This window comes from Pan troglodytes, chromosome 1, assembly GCF_028858775.2.
Source record: "Pan troglodytes isolate AG18354 chromosome 1, NHGRI_mPanTro3-v2.0_pri, whole genome shotgun sequence".
NCBI classification, from domain to species: Eukaryota; Metazoa; Chordata; class Mammalia; order Primates; family Hominidae; genus Pan; species Pan troglodytes.
In genome coordinates this window covers 164,018,443-164,035,912 of record NC_072398.2, presented here as the reverse complement: position 1 = coordinate 164,035,912, position 17,470 = coordinate 164,018,443, and the positions used below count along the sequence as shown (strand labels likewise).

The following is a 17,470-nucleotide window of genomic DNA, read 5'->3' as shown; positions in this document are numbered from 1 at the left end:
CACATGACTATACAGTCATCCTTCGATATCTGTAAACCTCCCTCGGATACCAAAATTGTGGATGCTCAAATCCCTGACACAAAATGGCATAGTATTTGCGTGTAACCTATGCACATTTCTCTTATATGCTTTAAATAATCTGGTGTGTGTATATATATATATATATATATATATATATATATAATACCTAATATAGGTAAATGCTATGTAAATAGTTATACTGTGTTGTTTGGGGAATAATGACAAGGAAAAACGCCTGTACGTGTTGAAGACAGAGGTTTTTTTGTTTTTGTTTTTTCTCTGAATGTTTTCAATCTGCTGTTGGTTGAATCCACAGACACAGAAGCCATGGACATGGAGGGCTGACTCACAGTCTCCTCATGGGCCAGAGGAGTTCATACTCATTGGTTCTATCAAACATTAATCAAATGGTTAAGAATTGTGATTTTTAGGGCCAGGTACACCTGTAATCCCAGGACTTTGGGACGCCAAGGCAGGATGATTGCTTGAGCCTGGGAGTTCAAGACCAGCCAGGGCAACATAGCAAGACCCTGCCTTTACCAAAAAAATATTTAAAAATTAGCTGTGTGTTGTGGTCATAGTCCCAGCTACTTTGGAGGCTGAGGTAGAAGGATCGCTTGACCCTAGGAGGTCGAGGCTGCAGTGAGCTGCACCCCAGCCTGGGACGGAGCGAGACCCTGTCTCAAAGAAGAAGAAGAAAAAAAAGAATTGAGACTTTTTTCCACACGAAAAGCCTGTTCTTATTTGATATGACCATTTATTATTTACAATTTTTTCATATTTATAACATTATAAACACTTTTAAAGCTATAAACATTTTCCTCCCATTTTGCTGTTGTAACTATTAAAAAGCAATACATAATAGTTGCTGTGCGTAGCTTTTTCTTGGTACTTTTGACTTACATCCAGCATCAAATAAAAATATATACATTAATATTAATAAGATCCACTTAATTTGGTTTACCAAACTTTTTGAAATATTCCTTACCAGGAGGTTCAGCAACATCAGATGACCATGAATTTGATCCATCAGCTGACATGCTGGTTCATGATTTTGATGATGAACGAACATTAGAAGAGGAAGAAATGATGGAAGGAGAAACAAACTTCAGCTCTGAAATAGAAGATCTTGCAAGGGTAAATAACATGTAGAGCTAGGGTATGAATTGGTTATGACTTTTTTGTGGAAAGGGAAGATCTGAAATTTTGATTCTCTGATTAGGAGAGAAATTGTGTTATATATTAATGACTGAAAAATTTTGTGTGATCATAGGTGGGATATTTAAAGTTTGAAATGAAAGGCTTTTAAAAACAATAACTTTATTATGTGAAATAACAGAATTCACGTAGTTACTTTGGTAAAACATAGACTGTTAAATGATTCTGCTATAAAAGGTCTGGTCAAAAATGGACTATAAAAGGATTCTACACGGCCTCTTATATATCCTTTGTCCTTCCCCAGTTACCATATCTTTTACTTATTCTCCTTCAGAGCCAAAAATTCTTGAAGTATCATTTTCCATTCACTACATAAAGTGCTCTAGATTATCTCCACCTCTTCCTATCAAGGTGACCAGTGAACTTTCCTTGTTACATCCATTGTTATATTCACTTTTCTCTCACTACCTTACTTTTTCTCAGCAGTATTCAATATAGTTTAACACTCCCTTCTTTTACTTGAATTCTGGAGTACACCACTGTCTGGTTTTCTTTATCTTTTTGTTTCTATTCAGTATCTTTTGCAGACTCTTCTTCCCTTACTCAAGGTTTACATGTTGGCAGTTTGTAATTCTCAGTTTGGACCTTCTTTTTTTCTCTCCTGTCTCTGTCTGGATCAGTGCTCCTCAAAATGTAGTATGAGGGTCAGTTGCATCAGAATCAACCATGTACTTATTTTAAAAAGCAGATTTTTGGACCTCTCCCCCGGCACACTGAATCAGAATCTCTGGAGGTGGGGTTCAGATCCACATCTTCATTAAGTAAGTTGGCATTATATGTACACCAAATTTGAAAATCACTAAGCTGTGTGATTTAATTTATTCCCTTGGTGTCTATATCCTTAGTATTCTTTAGTTTATATTTCTAGCATTAACCTATTTCCTGTCTCCAGTTTTGTTTGTCCACCTTGACATTTCTGCTTGCTTAACTAAATGGACATCTCCAAATTATAAATGTCCAAAACAGAACTATTGACTGTTGTTTTTTTCTCTGCTTGTTCTTTCCCTGTCCTATCAGTAAAAAGTGGTACTACTATTTACCCTGTTGCCTAAGTCAGAAACCAGTGAGTCATTTTCCTTCTCTTTCAATATCTTATTTCTAAATAAACCTATCATTTGTATCCACAAGAATATCCCTTAGCCGACTCTTGATCCATTGCTGCCTAGATTACCATTCTTTCTAGCCTAGGCTATTGCAGTAGCTTCTTGACTGGTTTCCCCATTTCCTCTTTTACCATCTTTCTCCTGATACATTTCCAGCCAGCAGCTGTGATCTTCTTTTCAAAATGTAAATCAATTAATATCAACCTCCCAGCTTCCTGTTATATCCAAAGAAAACCCAAACTCCTCAACCAGGCCAGCAAGGCCACCTGCATGATAATGGCCTCTTACCCGTGTATCACACTACCTCTGTTATAGCCACGCTAGCTGCTTTTGTTGTTAAATAGGCTAGTTTCTTCTGCTTCAAGGGTTTTCAGCTCATTCTCACTCTCTGGTATATGCATCCCAAGGCCGGCTCCTTATCCTCTGGGTTCGGTGTTGCCTCCTCAGAATAGTAGCCTTTCCTGTCCCCTAATTAGGTTTTAATTAGTTTTTTGTTTTATTTTTATTTATTTTTTAACCACTGTCCCCTATTCAATGCTTTCTTTAGTGTTAGGACACAATTTGTAATTGTTTGTTTAATTTATTGTCTGTACCTCCACTGGTTTTGAGAAGATGAAATAAAATGACTGTTATTCACCAGTGTATTTCATGGTACCTTGCAAGAGTGCTCACTCAAAAGTATTGTATGAATGAATGGATATATCAGTCTGGTATGTTCTAATAAAATTTATCATGCATATGATTTCCTGTACTCCATGATAAAAAGAACATAAGAAATAAGACATAGTGCCAGTCTTTAAGGATTTGGAATACATAATGTCATGAAAAATGAATGCTTATACTTTTATGGTAATAAAGACCTATGTCTCATAATTTTAGTTTGTAACTTTTTAAAGTATACATTTAAAGAGCTCAAAAAGGAGTTCTATTACTGTTTATTGAAATCTTGTCAGGTGTTCCCATTGTGGGATTAGAGCTGGCTTTGGGATTAGATCATTTAGTGATTACAGCTGACTTAATCCACAATGTCTGAATAATTTAATGTGTCAAAGGTGTATATTGGCTGTCACAAAAGTCTTTCAAGAATGGGTTAAAAAGCATATGAAGGGCTGGGCATAGTGGTTTATACCTGTAATCTCAGTACTTCAGAAGGCCAAGGCAGGAGGATTACTTGAGGCCTGGAGGTCAAGACCAGCCTGGGCAACATAGTGAGACCCCCATCTCTGCAAAAAAATTTTAAAAAAGGTTAATTAGGCATGGTGGCATGCACCTGTAGGCCCAACACTTCATGAGGCTCAGGTGGGAGGATTTCTGGGGCCCAGGAATCCGAGGCTGCAGTGAGCTATGATAGCACTGCTGCTCTCCAGCCTGGGTGACAGAATAAAAATGTTACTACTATTTACCCTGTTTTATTTTTCAGAGACTGTGTGTCTGAAAACAGGGCACTTGAAGAACTTGAAGTCAGAACTATTGTTTAAAAGTAGGAGGCTGGGAAGCGATTCAAAAACAGTTATAAGGGAAACAGTTGATTTAACAATCATAGTCACTTCATGTATTTGTGAAGTGAGAAGACAATTATTTTCAGTTTGCCTATATTCAGAGAAGATCTATCACTTTATATTTTTTGCTTCTGAATAGCCATCTGTGGGATAAAAGGTACAGTAATAAAATCTTGTATTTTCTGTCTTATATTCTATATTAGCTAAAATACTAATTAGCAAGAGGAAATAAGTACAGTTTTCATAATGGGTTATGAGTTAGAGTGATTTTTTTTCTATTTCAGAAAATGAGATATTTATTACATTTAATTAGTAGAAAATTACTAATGGGCTGTGCTAAAATTTTGGTTATATCATTGCCTTTTCCTGTTTTTCTCTCCTATTCCTTTCCCCAGCCCCATATAGTGCCTTAAAACTTGCTTTCAAGTGACCCTGCCTTAGGAAATAGAAGTTAAAATAGAATTATTTATAGAGATAGGGAAAAAAAAGACAGTTGAACCAATCCTTTATCATCCTTTCAACTAGACAGCCTTATACCTTCTCAGATTCTTCTCTGACTTCTCCCAGAAACAATTAAAGCTTTAAGTAGCATAGAATGCTTTTCATCTGTAACCTGAAGCTAAGCAATATTTCGGGGCCAATTTGTTGGATTTCCTAGAGTTATTAACTCTTTAGGTTTGAACCAAACAAAATCCTTGTTGTGTTTATTGAAAAAGTGAATAAGATTTTGTTGTGTTGATTATTGATTTGCTTTTATAGAAGCAAAACATTAGTTATGTCAGGGATTGATAAAGTGTTTTTCACCTTACACCTTGGTTGCATGAAATGAATTTTTGATGTATTGTGGCAGAACTCTGACATTCATTCAGGAAATATCAATAACTGTATAGCATGTGGTTTTAAGTTCATTCAATTTGAATTCTAGAATTTTTCAGTGAAAACTAACTCGAAAGAAGTTTTGATGTGTATTGTTACATTTGTATGCATGGATTATGACAATATAAAAGATAAGTGTTTTAATAAAATTGGGTGTATAGGTTATTTATTGTAGTGATTAGTGATCTTAGAGGGAATGTCAGAATCATTCTCATAGTAAATAAATAGACTTTTGTTTTGTTTTTTTGAGACAGAGTCTCACTCTGTTGCCCAGGCTGGAGTGCAGTGGCACGATCTCGGCCCACTGCAACCTCCACCTCCTGGGTTCAAGCAATTCGCCTGCCTCAGCCTCTTGAGTAGCTAGGATTATAGGCATGTGCCACCAAGCCCAGCTAATTTTTGTATTTTTAATAGAGATGAGGTTTCACCATGTTGCCCAGGCTGGTCTCGAACTCCTGGCCTCAAGTGATCTGCCCATCTCAGCCTCCCAAAGTGCTGGGGTTACAGGCGTGAGCTATTGCACCTGGCCATAGATACACTTTTGTTTGCTACAAATAGAAACACTCGAGTTTAACTCTGTTTTCCAAATGAACTCTTTAAACTCAGAGACTCTAAATGGGCACAATTGTGGCAGTCCATTTGGGAAAAGAAAGATCAAGATTGCAATATATTTATGTATTCAGATATATTTTATAAAAATCACACTATAACAGTATCAGTATTTGATACATACTTTTAAAGTGCTAGATGTGTTCCATCCAGAGCTAGAGAATAATTAAAATGTGTGATTAAAATGTGAGAGATTGCAGTATTTTGACGTATACACACAACATTAATTATATAGACAGAAAAGAAATCTCAGTGTGAGGATTATAAAGAAGAGTTCAGTGCCTTCATTCCTATATAGTTTTATCTTCTAGTCAAGCCCCAGCCCCAAGAGATTGGTTACCTTAGGAACCATCTCTCTAGTTCAGTCTGGATGTGGTCCCTTAGGCCTTTCTGGCCGGAAATCTGCCTCTTTCCTTCTTCCTATCTTCATTAGCATTTTATTGGTAAGTCAGTTTTGGTACAACAGGTGTAAGAGTACTATCTACATCCACCAAATGGCCCTGACTTGAAGGTCAGCATCTGCCATTTCTTAATGACTAACCTCCTGATGTGAGGGAGAAGGAGCTAGGAACTAGCACCTCTTCTGCAGCTAGGAGTTGAATGCCACTCCAACCTATAATATGTTAGTGTTTGATAACTTTACCCTATTGTCTTGAAATTAGGGCAGACTTAACTTGAGATATAGTATATAGTGTTTATCCTTTTTGATACAGGGTCTTACTCTGTCACCTTCCCAGGCTCATGTGATCCACCTGCCTCACCTCCCACGTAGCTGGGACTGTAGGCGTGCACCACTATGCCCGGCTAATTTTTTATTTTTTGTAGAGATGGGGTCTTGCTCTGTTGCCCAGGCTGGTCTTGAACTCCTGTGTGCAAGCAATCCTCCCACTTCGGCCTCCCAAAGTGCTGGGATGATAGGCGTGAGCCACCGAGTCTGGTCGGTTTATGTTTTTAAAAAGTCCATTTCTCCCACCTTCAGCCAGCCTGCCTTTAGCTTATGCAGACATGATTGCCCTTCCTTTTGTTACAGTGTAAGACAACTCATTTCTTAAAATACAGTCTGCAAATATAGTGTGTATTCCTGTTTTTTTTTTTAAGTTAATTTTTTAGAGACAAGGTCTCGTTCTGTCACTCTGGCTGGAGTGCAGTGGTGCAGTCATAGCTCAAGCATCCTTAACTTCCTGCGTTCATGCCTTTCTCTCGCCTCAGCCTCTTGAGTAGCTAGGACTGCAAGTGCATGCCACCGTGCCTGGCTACATTCCTGTATTTTTATTCCTCATGTACTATGCCCACTTTCCTTATTTCTCACAGTTTATCAGCCCTCTTATTTCACATTGTAACAGGATGCTGTATACTTAACCTGACGTTAGATTTTGAAGAAGGCAGTATATATGCATATGTACAGAAGGGCAGTGTAAAGCAGTGAGTTAGACTGCCTGGGTTCGTAATCCAGCTCTACTACTTATTTCAGTGTGGGACTTAGGATAGGTTACTTAACATTGTTAAACTTCAGATGTTATTACAAGAATAATATATCTAAAGCGCTTAACATAATATTTGGCACATAATAAACACAAAATAAATCTTAGTAGTTAATGTCATTCATAAGATTCTCAAAAAAGTCTCTGACCTATAACTGAAAATGTACAACTTGCCACATAATTTTTTCTTTCACTCTGTTCTCGCCTTTTTATACTCTTAACACTTACGTGAATGGGAATAAGACACTGTGCCACTTTATTGTGATGTTTCAATTTAAGTTGAAGTAAGCCCTTGAGTAACTGGTAGAATGCAGACTTTGGTAATATAAACTAATTAGAAATTCTCTGGAACAGGTGACTGACAGGCCCTGGTATAATAGTATACTACTTTTGGCCAAGTTTTATTCATCCTTAAATCTTTTTTCAGAGGGAAATAACGGAATATTTGCGTTACACGGTATCATTACTGTTTATAACATCAGAATTTGGGAGTGCAGAGACAGAAATCTGTCTGTAACTAGATTACAGACAGTCTAACCTCAAACTAGGTTAGACAAAATGAAGAATTTCATGTAAGTCTCATGGAATTTCATTAAAGAAGGGATATATCTGCTCCCAGGGACTCAAGTGCCACCAGAATTTATTTTCTCTATTTCTGCTTTTCTACATGGTTTACCTCTTTTTGTTTTTGAGACAGGGTCTCACTTTGTCACTCAGGCTGGAGTGCAGCAGTGCGATCTTGGCTCACTGCAGCCTCAGCCTCCCTGGATGAAGCCATCCTTCTGCCTCAGCCCCCCTAGTAGCTGGGACTACGGGCATGCGCTGCCACACCCAGCTAATTCTTTTTGTATTTTTTACACGGACGGTGTTTCGCCATGTTGCCCAGGCTGGTCTCGAACTCCTGAGCTCAAGTGATCTGCCTACCTTGGCCTCCCAAAGTGCTAAGATTACAGGCGTGAGCCGTGTCCCACCTGACTTGTCTTTTCAGACCAACTTTCTTCATATGATGCTGTCAGTTTGTAGGTCTCCCACATTTACTACTTGAGATAGTCTATGCTTCCTTCTTAAGTTGCTGTTGATAAAACTCCAGAAACAAAGTATGGACAAGCTTGGGTCATGTGTCCACTCCAAATCTACGGCCAGGGAATACAGTTATTCCAATTATGTCAGCTACTATGGTCAAGGAGGTGAACTTTCAAGAAAAATAAGTGCTTGGAATGGAAGAAAGAACATTTCATGTGAGAAGACAAGTACAGAAGTAGAGAGTAGGAGAGGCTTGGAGGGGAAATAATAAATAATCCTTACATGATGCTTGTTTATGCTTGCTAAATCTTCAGTTAGCACAAAGCAGGAACACAAATACATGCTATTGCAATTTGAAACAGGATTCCTCAGCAAAATTGATTCTGATTTTTGTTATAGTTGTAGCCCAGAGTTTGCTGCAAGATTTTCACTTTTACCTTAGATTAAATAAGAGACTTTTTATACCGTCGTGCTTCAACTTGTATTTTTGGTGGTGGTGATTTTTTCTTTGTTGCTTACTAAGCTGATATTACTCACTTGATATTGGGTGACAGCTTGAGTTACAAGTTTAATACTAGTAAGTAAGCATTTTCTTTTCCTTTTTTTTTTTTTTTTAAATATTCTTGAGACAGGGTCTCACTCTGTTGCCCAGGCTGGAGTGCAGTGACACAATCTCAGCTCACTGCAGCCTCTGCCCCCTGGGTTCAAGCAGTTCTCCTGCCTCAGCCTCCTGAGTAGCTGGGATTACATGCCCGCACCACCATGCCTGGCTAACTTTTGTATTTTTAGTAGAGTTGGGGTTCCACCATGTTGGCCAGGCCGGTCTTGAACTCCTGACCTCAAGTGATCTGTCCCCCTCAGTCTCCCAAAGTACTGGGATTACAGGTGTGAGCCACTGCACCCAGCATAAGTAAGCATTTTCTTGATTGAATAAGTAAGGGTATTTTTTTTCCATGTGATAAAGCCCATCTAAAAATAACGTGTAAAAATAAACTATTAGAAGGTATATGAAAGTGTAGTTGGGTACAAGGAATATATGGAACCAGGGATTCAGCATCACCAGGACCTCCATCTCTCCTAATCCCTGGTTGAATCCTGTTGCATCTCTTCAATTTTTTCTTTTCCACAACCACTAATTTAATTTAGGTTCTGATCATAATACAGGTGAATGTGTAGTGAATGATAGCAGTGGATTCCCACTTGGCAAGCAAACTAAATCTTCCCCTGCCTAAGTTCACGTTGAGTGTTTTGTTGTGTGTGTAATTTCCCCTAAATACTTCCAGAGTGTCAGTAACTATTCAATACGCTCAAATTGAGTCAGGAGTATAACAGAAGCCTTTAAAAATTACGTAAAACTAGAGAAAGTAGGTAAAAATAGTAATCCTGACTTTCATTAATCTATAACTGATCTTTCAGTAATATATGGCCTTCTGAAATGATACTTTTTTTTTAGTTACTGTAAATGGTATGTCTGCTCTAATCAGGGTGACTGGCTTATTCATTTTTGTTTCTGTACCGTACATTTGTCATTTGCTCTGACTTGAATGACTTTCCTCCATCTGTGCCAGTTCTATTACAATTGTAATTCAAGCATTTCCCCTCCAAATGCAGTGTGATCAGGCTACTTTTGACTCTCTCTGTTCTCTGCTTAGTCAATATTGGAGGTGTTGGAGAATTTTTCTTTGAGAAATGAATTTTTTTCTTTTTCCTTTTTTTTTTTTTTTCTTGAGACAGAGTCTCAACTCTGTCACCCAGGCTGGAGTGCAGTGGCATGATCTCAGCTCACTGCAACCTCTGCTTCCTGCGTTCAAGCAATTCTCCTGCCTCAGCCTCCTGAGTAGCTGGGACTACAGGTGTGCACCACCATGCCTGGCTAATTGTTTTGTAATTTTAGTGGAGATGGGGTTTTGCCTTGTTGGCCAGGCTGGTCTCGAACTCCTGACCTCAAGTGTTCTGCCAGCCTCAGCCTCCCAAAGTGCTGGGATTACAGGCGTGAGCCACTGCGCTTGGCCTGAGAAATGAATTTTTACAAAGTGAGTCACACTTCTCATCTGTATATCCAGGAGGGAAAAACCTTAATCTATGATTGTCAGACATTCTACATTCTTGATAATGGTTAAAAAAGAAAAATTCTTTTTCCATGTAGTTAGTATGTCACCTATCCTTTTGACAAATATTTGAGCTGGATATCATATGTCATACGATAAGCTTTATTAAAGTTAATGTTCAAGCTTTATTACCTCCCATTGGAAAGGGTGATTTGCAGGTATCTTATCCCAGACCTGTGAGATCAGTGGTTTTCAAGGTAGTCTCATACCAGCAGCATTAGCATCACCTGAGTTTTTTGTTGTTTTTTTTTTTTAATTGCAGGTACTCGGGCCTCACTGGAGACTTACTAGGTCAGAAACTTGGGTGAGTCTCAGCAGCCCGTTTTAGTAAGCCCTCAAGGTAATTCTGATACCCTTAATAAGACAGACCAATGGTAGAGAGCCTGAGGGCATTTATTTGGTTGATAATACACCTCTTTTTTTGGAGTGAACGAAGTACCATGATCTTGTCAGAAGATGAGTTCAAAATAGAGCATGGCTGTGTAATTAGCTGTGTGGTTTCAAAGGATTAGTTATAACACAGTTATAAAAATTAAAGGTAGTGGTTAACAGGATAGTTTTGAGGATCAAATAAATAATGAAACAAGCTTTTCATGAACTCTTAAGGCCTATGTAAATTTCAGTTGCAAACTGTTACGCTTATGTTTTTTTCCTTTTGGGGTCCTTATTCATACTAGTGACTTCAGTGGCTTTTATTCACAATAGTGATCAGTTGCTAAACTTGCTTCTGATTTTGGGGTGCAGGATATGAGCTTAAGAAATGTTACATGACCTGAGATTAGGAGGTGTGGGTATTATAATAAAGTATCAGTGCCTGACGTTTCTCTGCCTGGTTTCCTTATTTGCAAATAAAGGTAGCAAGCACTCCATTTGGTACTTCTAAAGATCTAATGAAATTGTGTGTGTTGACACTGCTTTCATTGTTGCAAGAGAAAAAGACAGTGAAATCAAAACATCTATCATAAATGCCTGACACATAGAAGATACTTTATGACAGCTATTTGTTATTCTTGTATATAAAACTAGCTTTAGGCTGGGCACGGTGGCTCATGTTTCCAGTCCTACATTTTGGGAAGCCAAGGTGGGCAGATCGCTTGCATCCAGGTGTTTGAGACCAGCCTGGGCAACATGGTGAAACCCTTCTCTATGAAAAATACAAAAATTAGCCAGGCATGGTGGTGCACATGTATAGTCCCAGATACTTGGGAGGCTGAGGTGGGAGGATCATTTGAAGGTTGAGGCTGCAGTGAGCCGTGATCATGCCACTGCACTCCAGCCTGGGTGACAGAGCAAGATCCTGTCTCAAAAAATAAATCTAGCCTTTTCATTATATTTCTCTTACTACACTTCTATCTCTTATTTTGAAGTTTTGTTTTAGTTCCTGAGTATTGACTCCCCAGATTCCCAAATACCAATGTCCTGTACCAGATTCTTGGTACATGGACCAGATACTTGAACACTTAAAGCACTGTTGGTGTTGTACTTTGAGAAACACAGTGTAAGAGCTGTCATTTGTTTGCCAGCTGGTTATTTAGCTAGAGTGGCAATACCTTGCCTTGATAAAGTTACCGGTTTTCAGGTTGTAGCTTCTGCAAATCATTAGGGGTCTTGGAATTGATTTATCTTTCAGAAATAGATTCACAAACTCATTCATAACCAGAATATCCATTTGTAATGGGAAATAGAAGTTTTGGATGACAGTTTCTTCCTAGTTCTTCAAAAGAAAATCTTTTCAAATGATAATCATTAATTTCTTCTCACACATGGATTTTGAGTGATGCAGGTTAATTGTATCATCTAATCCAGTCTGATTTACCCATATCCATTGTAGCAATGTGTTTAACACACGAGCTAGACTTACTTCTTTCCATGACTGCTGGAGAAACATAAACCATGTCTTATTTCATGATTACCCTTTTTTTCTAGCTTCTAAACTGATTGTTTTCTGACTGTTTTGCTTCAGACCATGTGCATTGTATGTGGGTGTGCATGAGTGTATAATATGTTCACATGATTTGGATTAAATTTTCTTTTTATAATCAGAATTCTGTTATGTTTCCCTGATGCTGTGCATTTCTTGTTTACTGGTTAGAGTGAGTAGTTTGTATAGAAAGCTGATTTCATTTCATTGTGTATGGACATTTCTTTTTCATCCACGGAGGGTCTGATTTTTGTGGGGATTGAGGGAAGTCCCTGGCCAAGGCACCATGGTGTATTGATATGAATATGGGCTTTTGGAGTTAGACTGTTTAAATCTGGCTCTACTACTTGTAACTTGTGTGATTTGTGAAAAAATGCTTAACCTGTCAGCTTCTGTTTTCGCATCTATGAAATGGAAATAATATAACAAGTCTGTATGATAGATGGTAAGGATTTCATGAGATGATTTTATATGTAAATGGAGATAACCATAGAGAAGAATATATGGTTAATGTAGTCCATTATCGTTTCTGTATATTACTACTGGTTTGTTTGTGTGTTTTTTTTTTTTTTTTTCGTGTGTTCGGGCTGAGCTCTGAATTTCATCTGCCTTTCTGGGTTTGTTAACTTATAGTCTATTTCTCATTGTTCTATTTCTCCACCCTCAAGTTAAGTATGGTACTCTTATTAAGAGTGGGCATCCATGCATAGCGTTAACTGTCATTGTGCATATACTGAATTGATTGCAAAAAGAATAGTCCATGTTAGACCAAGGCCACTTTTTAATTATACTTAAAGATCTTGTTGTCAGCAATTATAATTGGTTCATTTTATAGAAATACTTAGAAGATTGGGATATTCCTGGGTTTCAGAAATATTTTCAGTTTTACTTTTTATGATCCGAGAATTTGTAATACAGCTTTTATTCTTCAGTATAGAATGAATACTCCACAGATTTGTGGATTATAGCCTGGGAATCAGAAATATCACTGATTCAGAGATTAACTTTTATTTTGATTTATTTAGGAAGGTGACATGCCAATTCATGAACTTCTCAGCCTTTATGGTTATGGTAGTACTGTTCGACTACCTGAAGAAGATGAGGAAGAGGAAGAAGAGGAAGAAGAAGGTGAAGATGATGAAGATGCTGATAATGATGACAACAGTGGCTGTAGTGGGGAAAATAAAGTAAGTCTGTATACATATATTTAAGATTGTAGTCTTTATTGAAGTTAAAATTGCTTAATATATTTTGATTACTTGTCTTTATAATCTTTTCTCTTCCTGATTTTAAAAGTGTTAAAAATTAAGATATTACAGAAATACATAATATAAAAATTGGAAATCCCCTGTAATTTACTCCTGAGGTAACAGTTTGGTCTTGTCATTTCAGGTTTCTTTTTTTCCAGTGCTTATTCTAATTAATTTATACCAACTTTCTAAAAAATGCTATTGCTTTTAAATAATAAAGGCTAATTGGCAGTTTGTGTTTATTTTTCTTACTTTATTTTGAAATAATTTTAGATTTATAAAAGGTTTAAAGTTAGTATAGAACGTTCCTGTATACTCTTACCTCAGCTTCTGCTAAGGTTAACATCTTGGTACAGTGCTATTAACTAAACTGCAGATTGAATGATACCAGTTTTTCTGCTAATGTACTTTTTCCTGTTGTAGGAACCAACCCAGAGGATGATATTACATCTAGTATATTCATTTTAGTCTTCTGCATATATTAGAACAAAATTTATATGCTGTGGTCTTTCATCTGCAGCTGTTTTCCTTACATCTTAGAGAAATTTAATTTATTATTCCACAGGAGGAGAATATAAAGGATTCATCAGGTCAGGAGGATGAAACTCAGTCTTCCAATGATGATCCATCACAATCTGTTGCTTCTCAAGATGCCCAGGAAATAATCCGCCCACGTCGATGTAAATATTTTGATACAAGTAAGTGTTACTGGTTGATAATATTTGAATATAATTTTTACTATTTTAGGTATTACCTAAAATCCTCTTTTTTAAACTGGTCTTTGAATTCATTTAGTCTGAAATTCTTTTCAACAGTAAATGGATTTTGTTGTAAGTTATTAGTTTAGCAATGCAGGGTCCCTGTTGTTAGTGAATATACTATGGTAATTGTGTCATGTACTACTTGACTTTGGGTGTATTTGTTTTTTCTTTGCCCTGTTTTTAAATGTTTGTTTCATGGTCATCTTTTTGTTTCTCATAGTCTTTCCCTTAGTTTCCATTTTTTACTTTCTTTGCCTCTTAGCCTTTTTTAGGTATATTCATAAATACACCTAAATTTCTCTACTTTAAAAGGAAGAAAAACACTTGAAGAAAAATAAACTGTCATGAAATATGTAGTAAGGTAATATTATCTTTATTCTAAATCAGTTTTTTCCCCTAAGTTTTTATAGGAAATCATTTCATGAGAATACAATTATGTAGAAAGTTTATGGTTTTTTTGTTTTTTTTTTTTAAGTGATAGGGTGTTAATTATTTGGTTAGAAATATCTTGGCTTAATTCATTAGATATCTTTGAGCATATCCAAATATTTGATGGTAGATGTAAAAATAATATGTAGATGTAGACAGGATAAGCAGTCATTTTATAGTATTGGTGTCTTATTTATTCTAGATAGTGAAGTAGAAGAAGAATCTGAAGAAGATGAAGATTATATTCCATCAGAAGACTGGAAAAAGGTAGTTAGAACAATATTTTTCCAAAATTTAGATAAATTAATATTTTTTTAAAAAGCCTCGTGTAATTTTTTTTTTTTTTACTAACTATGTATATTGATAAAATCGATGTAAGCCCTTTTATGACATTTAAATGTTTGGTAAATGTTCAGATTCCTTCTTAACACATCTAGGTTAGATTAGAAATCTACATTTCTGGCGGGGTGTGGTGGCTCACACCTGTTATCCCAGCACTTGGGAGGCTGAGGCAGGCGGATCGCTTGAGCCCAGGAGTTCGAGACCAGCCTGGGCAGCGTTGCGGGACCCTGTCTCATTTTATAAAACAAAACAAAAAATAAATAAAACAAAAATCCACATTTCTGATTTAGTCCTGAACTAGTGCCAAATTAGGCATTTGTTGCCCTGTAAAAAATATCACGTATATGTTTTTCAATATTATGGAAAGCATTTGTGGAGGCTTTGATATTTGTTAAGTAAATTTTGTTTAGTAGTTCATATTGCAAGTTTTTCATTCTGTATTACTTTATAAAAGAAAAACTCTCCAAATGATTGAATTTAATGTTGACATTTACAACTGATAAGCTTATTATATGAAGAAACAGATTTGGCTTCTTCGTAACTATATACAATTAATTTCTGAAATGAATCTAAAGATAATATATTGAGATTAGTTTTTAATTATAAAATTATATAGCATATAATTAATCATACAGTAAGTTATTGTAACAGAACTGAGCTCTTAGGAAAATCTATCAAAACGTTATGTAGAATTAGCTGGTTGCAGTGATGTTTCCCCTGTTGTCCCAGCTACTTGGGAGGCTGAGGTAGGGAGAATCACTTCAGCCCAGGAGTTTGAGACCAGGCTGGGCAACATAGTGAGACCCCATGTCTTCAAAAAAATTTTTTATGTAGAACTGGTTAAAACAAAGAAATAATGTTATTTTTGTTGAGAGACAAGGTTAGCCCAGTGTGTACGGTATGTGTTCATTTGAGCAAATGATGGGACTCGACAGAAAACAAGAATCACAAAAGTTAATTTGTGTGGCCTATTTGGGCAAGGGTTCTTTCATCCTGTTTTTAATCTGATTCCTACAGTGTGCAGAAATTAAGATGAAAAAAGCTAGAAACCTTGGGAGTCCTTATAAATTGCTGTCCCACTTCATATTCAAGTTTATGTATCTTCAACATGTGTTGTTTTTTAATCTGGAGTGTTCAGTAGAGTATTTGATTAAGCATTCAGTGTTTTTTTTTTTAAATGAAAGAACAAAAGCTCTGAGGTAGAACACCTTTCATTGCTGGAGGGTATTAATTACCCACACCTTACTCAGAAAGGGTATTAATTAACCACACCTTTCTCAGAAAAAAATTATGTAATAAAGCAGGCCAGAGTAAATGCAGATTGTTTTCTTTCAGTATGATTTTGTTGTTTTAAATAATTGTCAAGGTTCAGAGATTCATTTTTTTTTAAGACTTATAAGATGAAATTGAATTTTTATAGAAACTTAAGGTAGGGGAAACAGTTTTGAAGTCAAACCTGAATTTTAGTTGTAGCTCTAGAACTTAGTAATTGTGTGCTCCTGAGAAAATCAAATTTTTGAGCTTCATCTTCTTACATATAGTATGGGAATAACAATGTCAGCCTTATGGGGCTTGCTGAAAGATTAAAGGAAAATTGCATATATGATATGTTAACACATAATGATCTTCAAAGCTATTTCCCTTCCCTTCCCTGTACTACAGAACAAATTAACAGATGAAAAGAAATGTTCAGAACTGAACAGGAAAAAGGAAGTACCTGTCTTTAAACTAATCCAGATGTTCTCAACCCTGTTTTTATGTTAGAATCATTTGGATAACTTAGACGTACTGACTACCAGGGCCTTCATTCATAGATTCTAATTTAATTGTCCTGCAGTGGATCCAGGCATTGATGGTTTAGAAGCACCCCAGCCAGGGTTAGTAACTTGACAATGTTCTTTGGTAGGCCTAGGTGAGTTAAGTTAAAAGAGGCACAAGATGTGACAATAAAGGACTCTTTTTATAGTAGAAGACATAAAGAGAATTCCATTGTAAGAGTAGAGAAAATTTGTTGTAAGTTTGATTCTTTTTAGAAAACTGATCATGAGAAAGATTGGTTTTTCTTATGGGTATAGAAATAACTTTATTACATAAAGCACGTCTTTGAAGTTGTACTGGATAAAATGAGCTCCTCACATCAGTGAGGTAACAATAGCAGGAGAGAGACTTTCCAAATACTAAGAGTTACCAAAACTTCTAGACCATGATTTTGTACCTTTCATGCCCAATTTTGAAAATGTCAGTAAATGTGTTCTTAACATTTAGCCATCACACAAAAGAGGGTTCATGTAATCTTGGTCTCCTTGCATTGTGAAATTTCACCAGTGGTAGTTTCCAGTTGCTTTTGAGAACATCCAGTTTCACCTAATCTGTGATTTGACTATATAGATATGATTACTGGATTTCCTATTTAATTATATTTGTAGGAGGAGGTTACTTTTTCATTTTGTATTGTTTTAATGAAAGTCAAGCCATAACCTGCTTATCTATTTCGTTTAGAGTTTCTTTCATTTGGCCCCTACTGAGCTTTATACAAACCCTTTTTGTTATTTTTCCTACTTTGAAGCTCTGTTTTTCAGACTTCAGTCTATGTCAGAATCACCTAGAGAGCTTGTTAAAATACCAATGACTGAGTCCTGTCCCCAGAGTTTCAGTAGGTTTGGGGTGGGACCTGAGCATTTGCATTTCTAACAGTTTCCCATTAGCTGTGTGTGGTGGCATGTGCCTGTAGTCCCAGCTACTCAGAGACTGAGGTGAGAGAATTGCTTGAGCCTGGGAGGTCGAGGCTGCAGTGAGCCATGATCACTCCAGCCTAGGTGACAGAGCAAG

General features: G+C 36.6%; 1 protein-coding gene across 30 annotated transcripts in view; it reads left to right on the top strand.

The window, feature by feature from the left end:
- The window catches only part of MIER1 (MIER1 transcriptional regulator), a 62,676-nt gene that overhangs the window by 20,274 nt on the left and 24,932 nt on the right, over positions 1-17,470 (top strand). For all 30 annotated transcript variants that reach the window (XR_010153593.1, XR_010153592.1, XM_063800781.1 and 27 more), the window contains 4 exons: positions 1,013-1,158; positions 12,885-13,046; positions 13,675-13,807; positions 14,502-14,566. Coding sequence is in view for 28 of the 30 variants with exons in the window: in XM_016920358.4 (XP_016775847.1) it covers positions 1,013-1,158; positions 12,885-13,046; positions 13,675-13,807; positions 14,502-14,566 (506 nt within the window). In the remaining 2 variants the exon portion in view is untranslated. The remainder of the gene's footprint in view (positions 1-1,012; positions 1,159-12,884; positions 13,047-13,674; positions 13,808-14,501; positions 14,567-17,470) is intronic.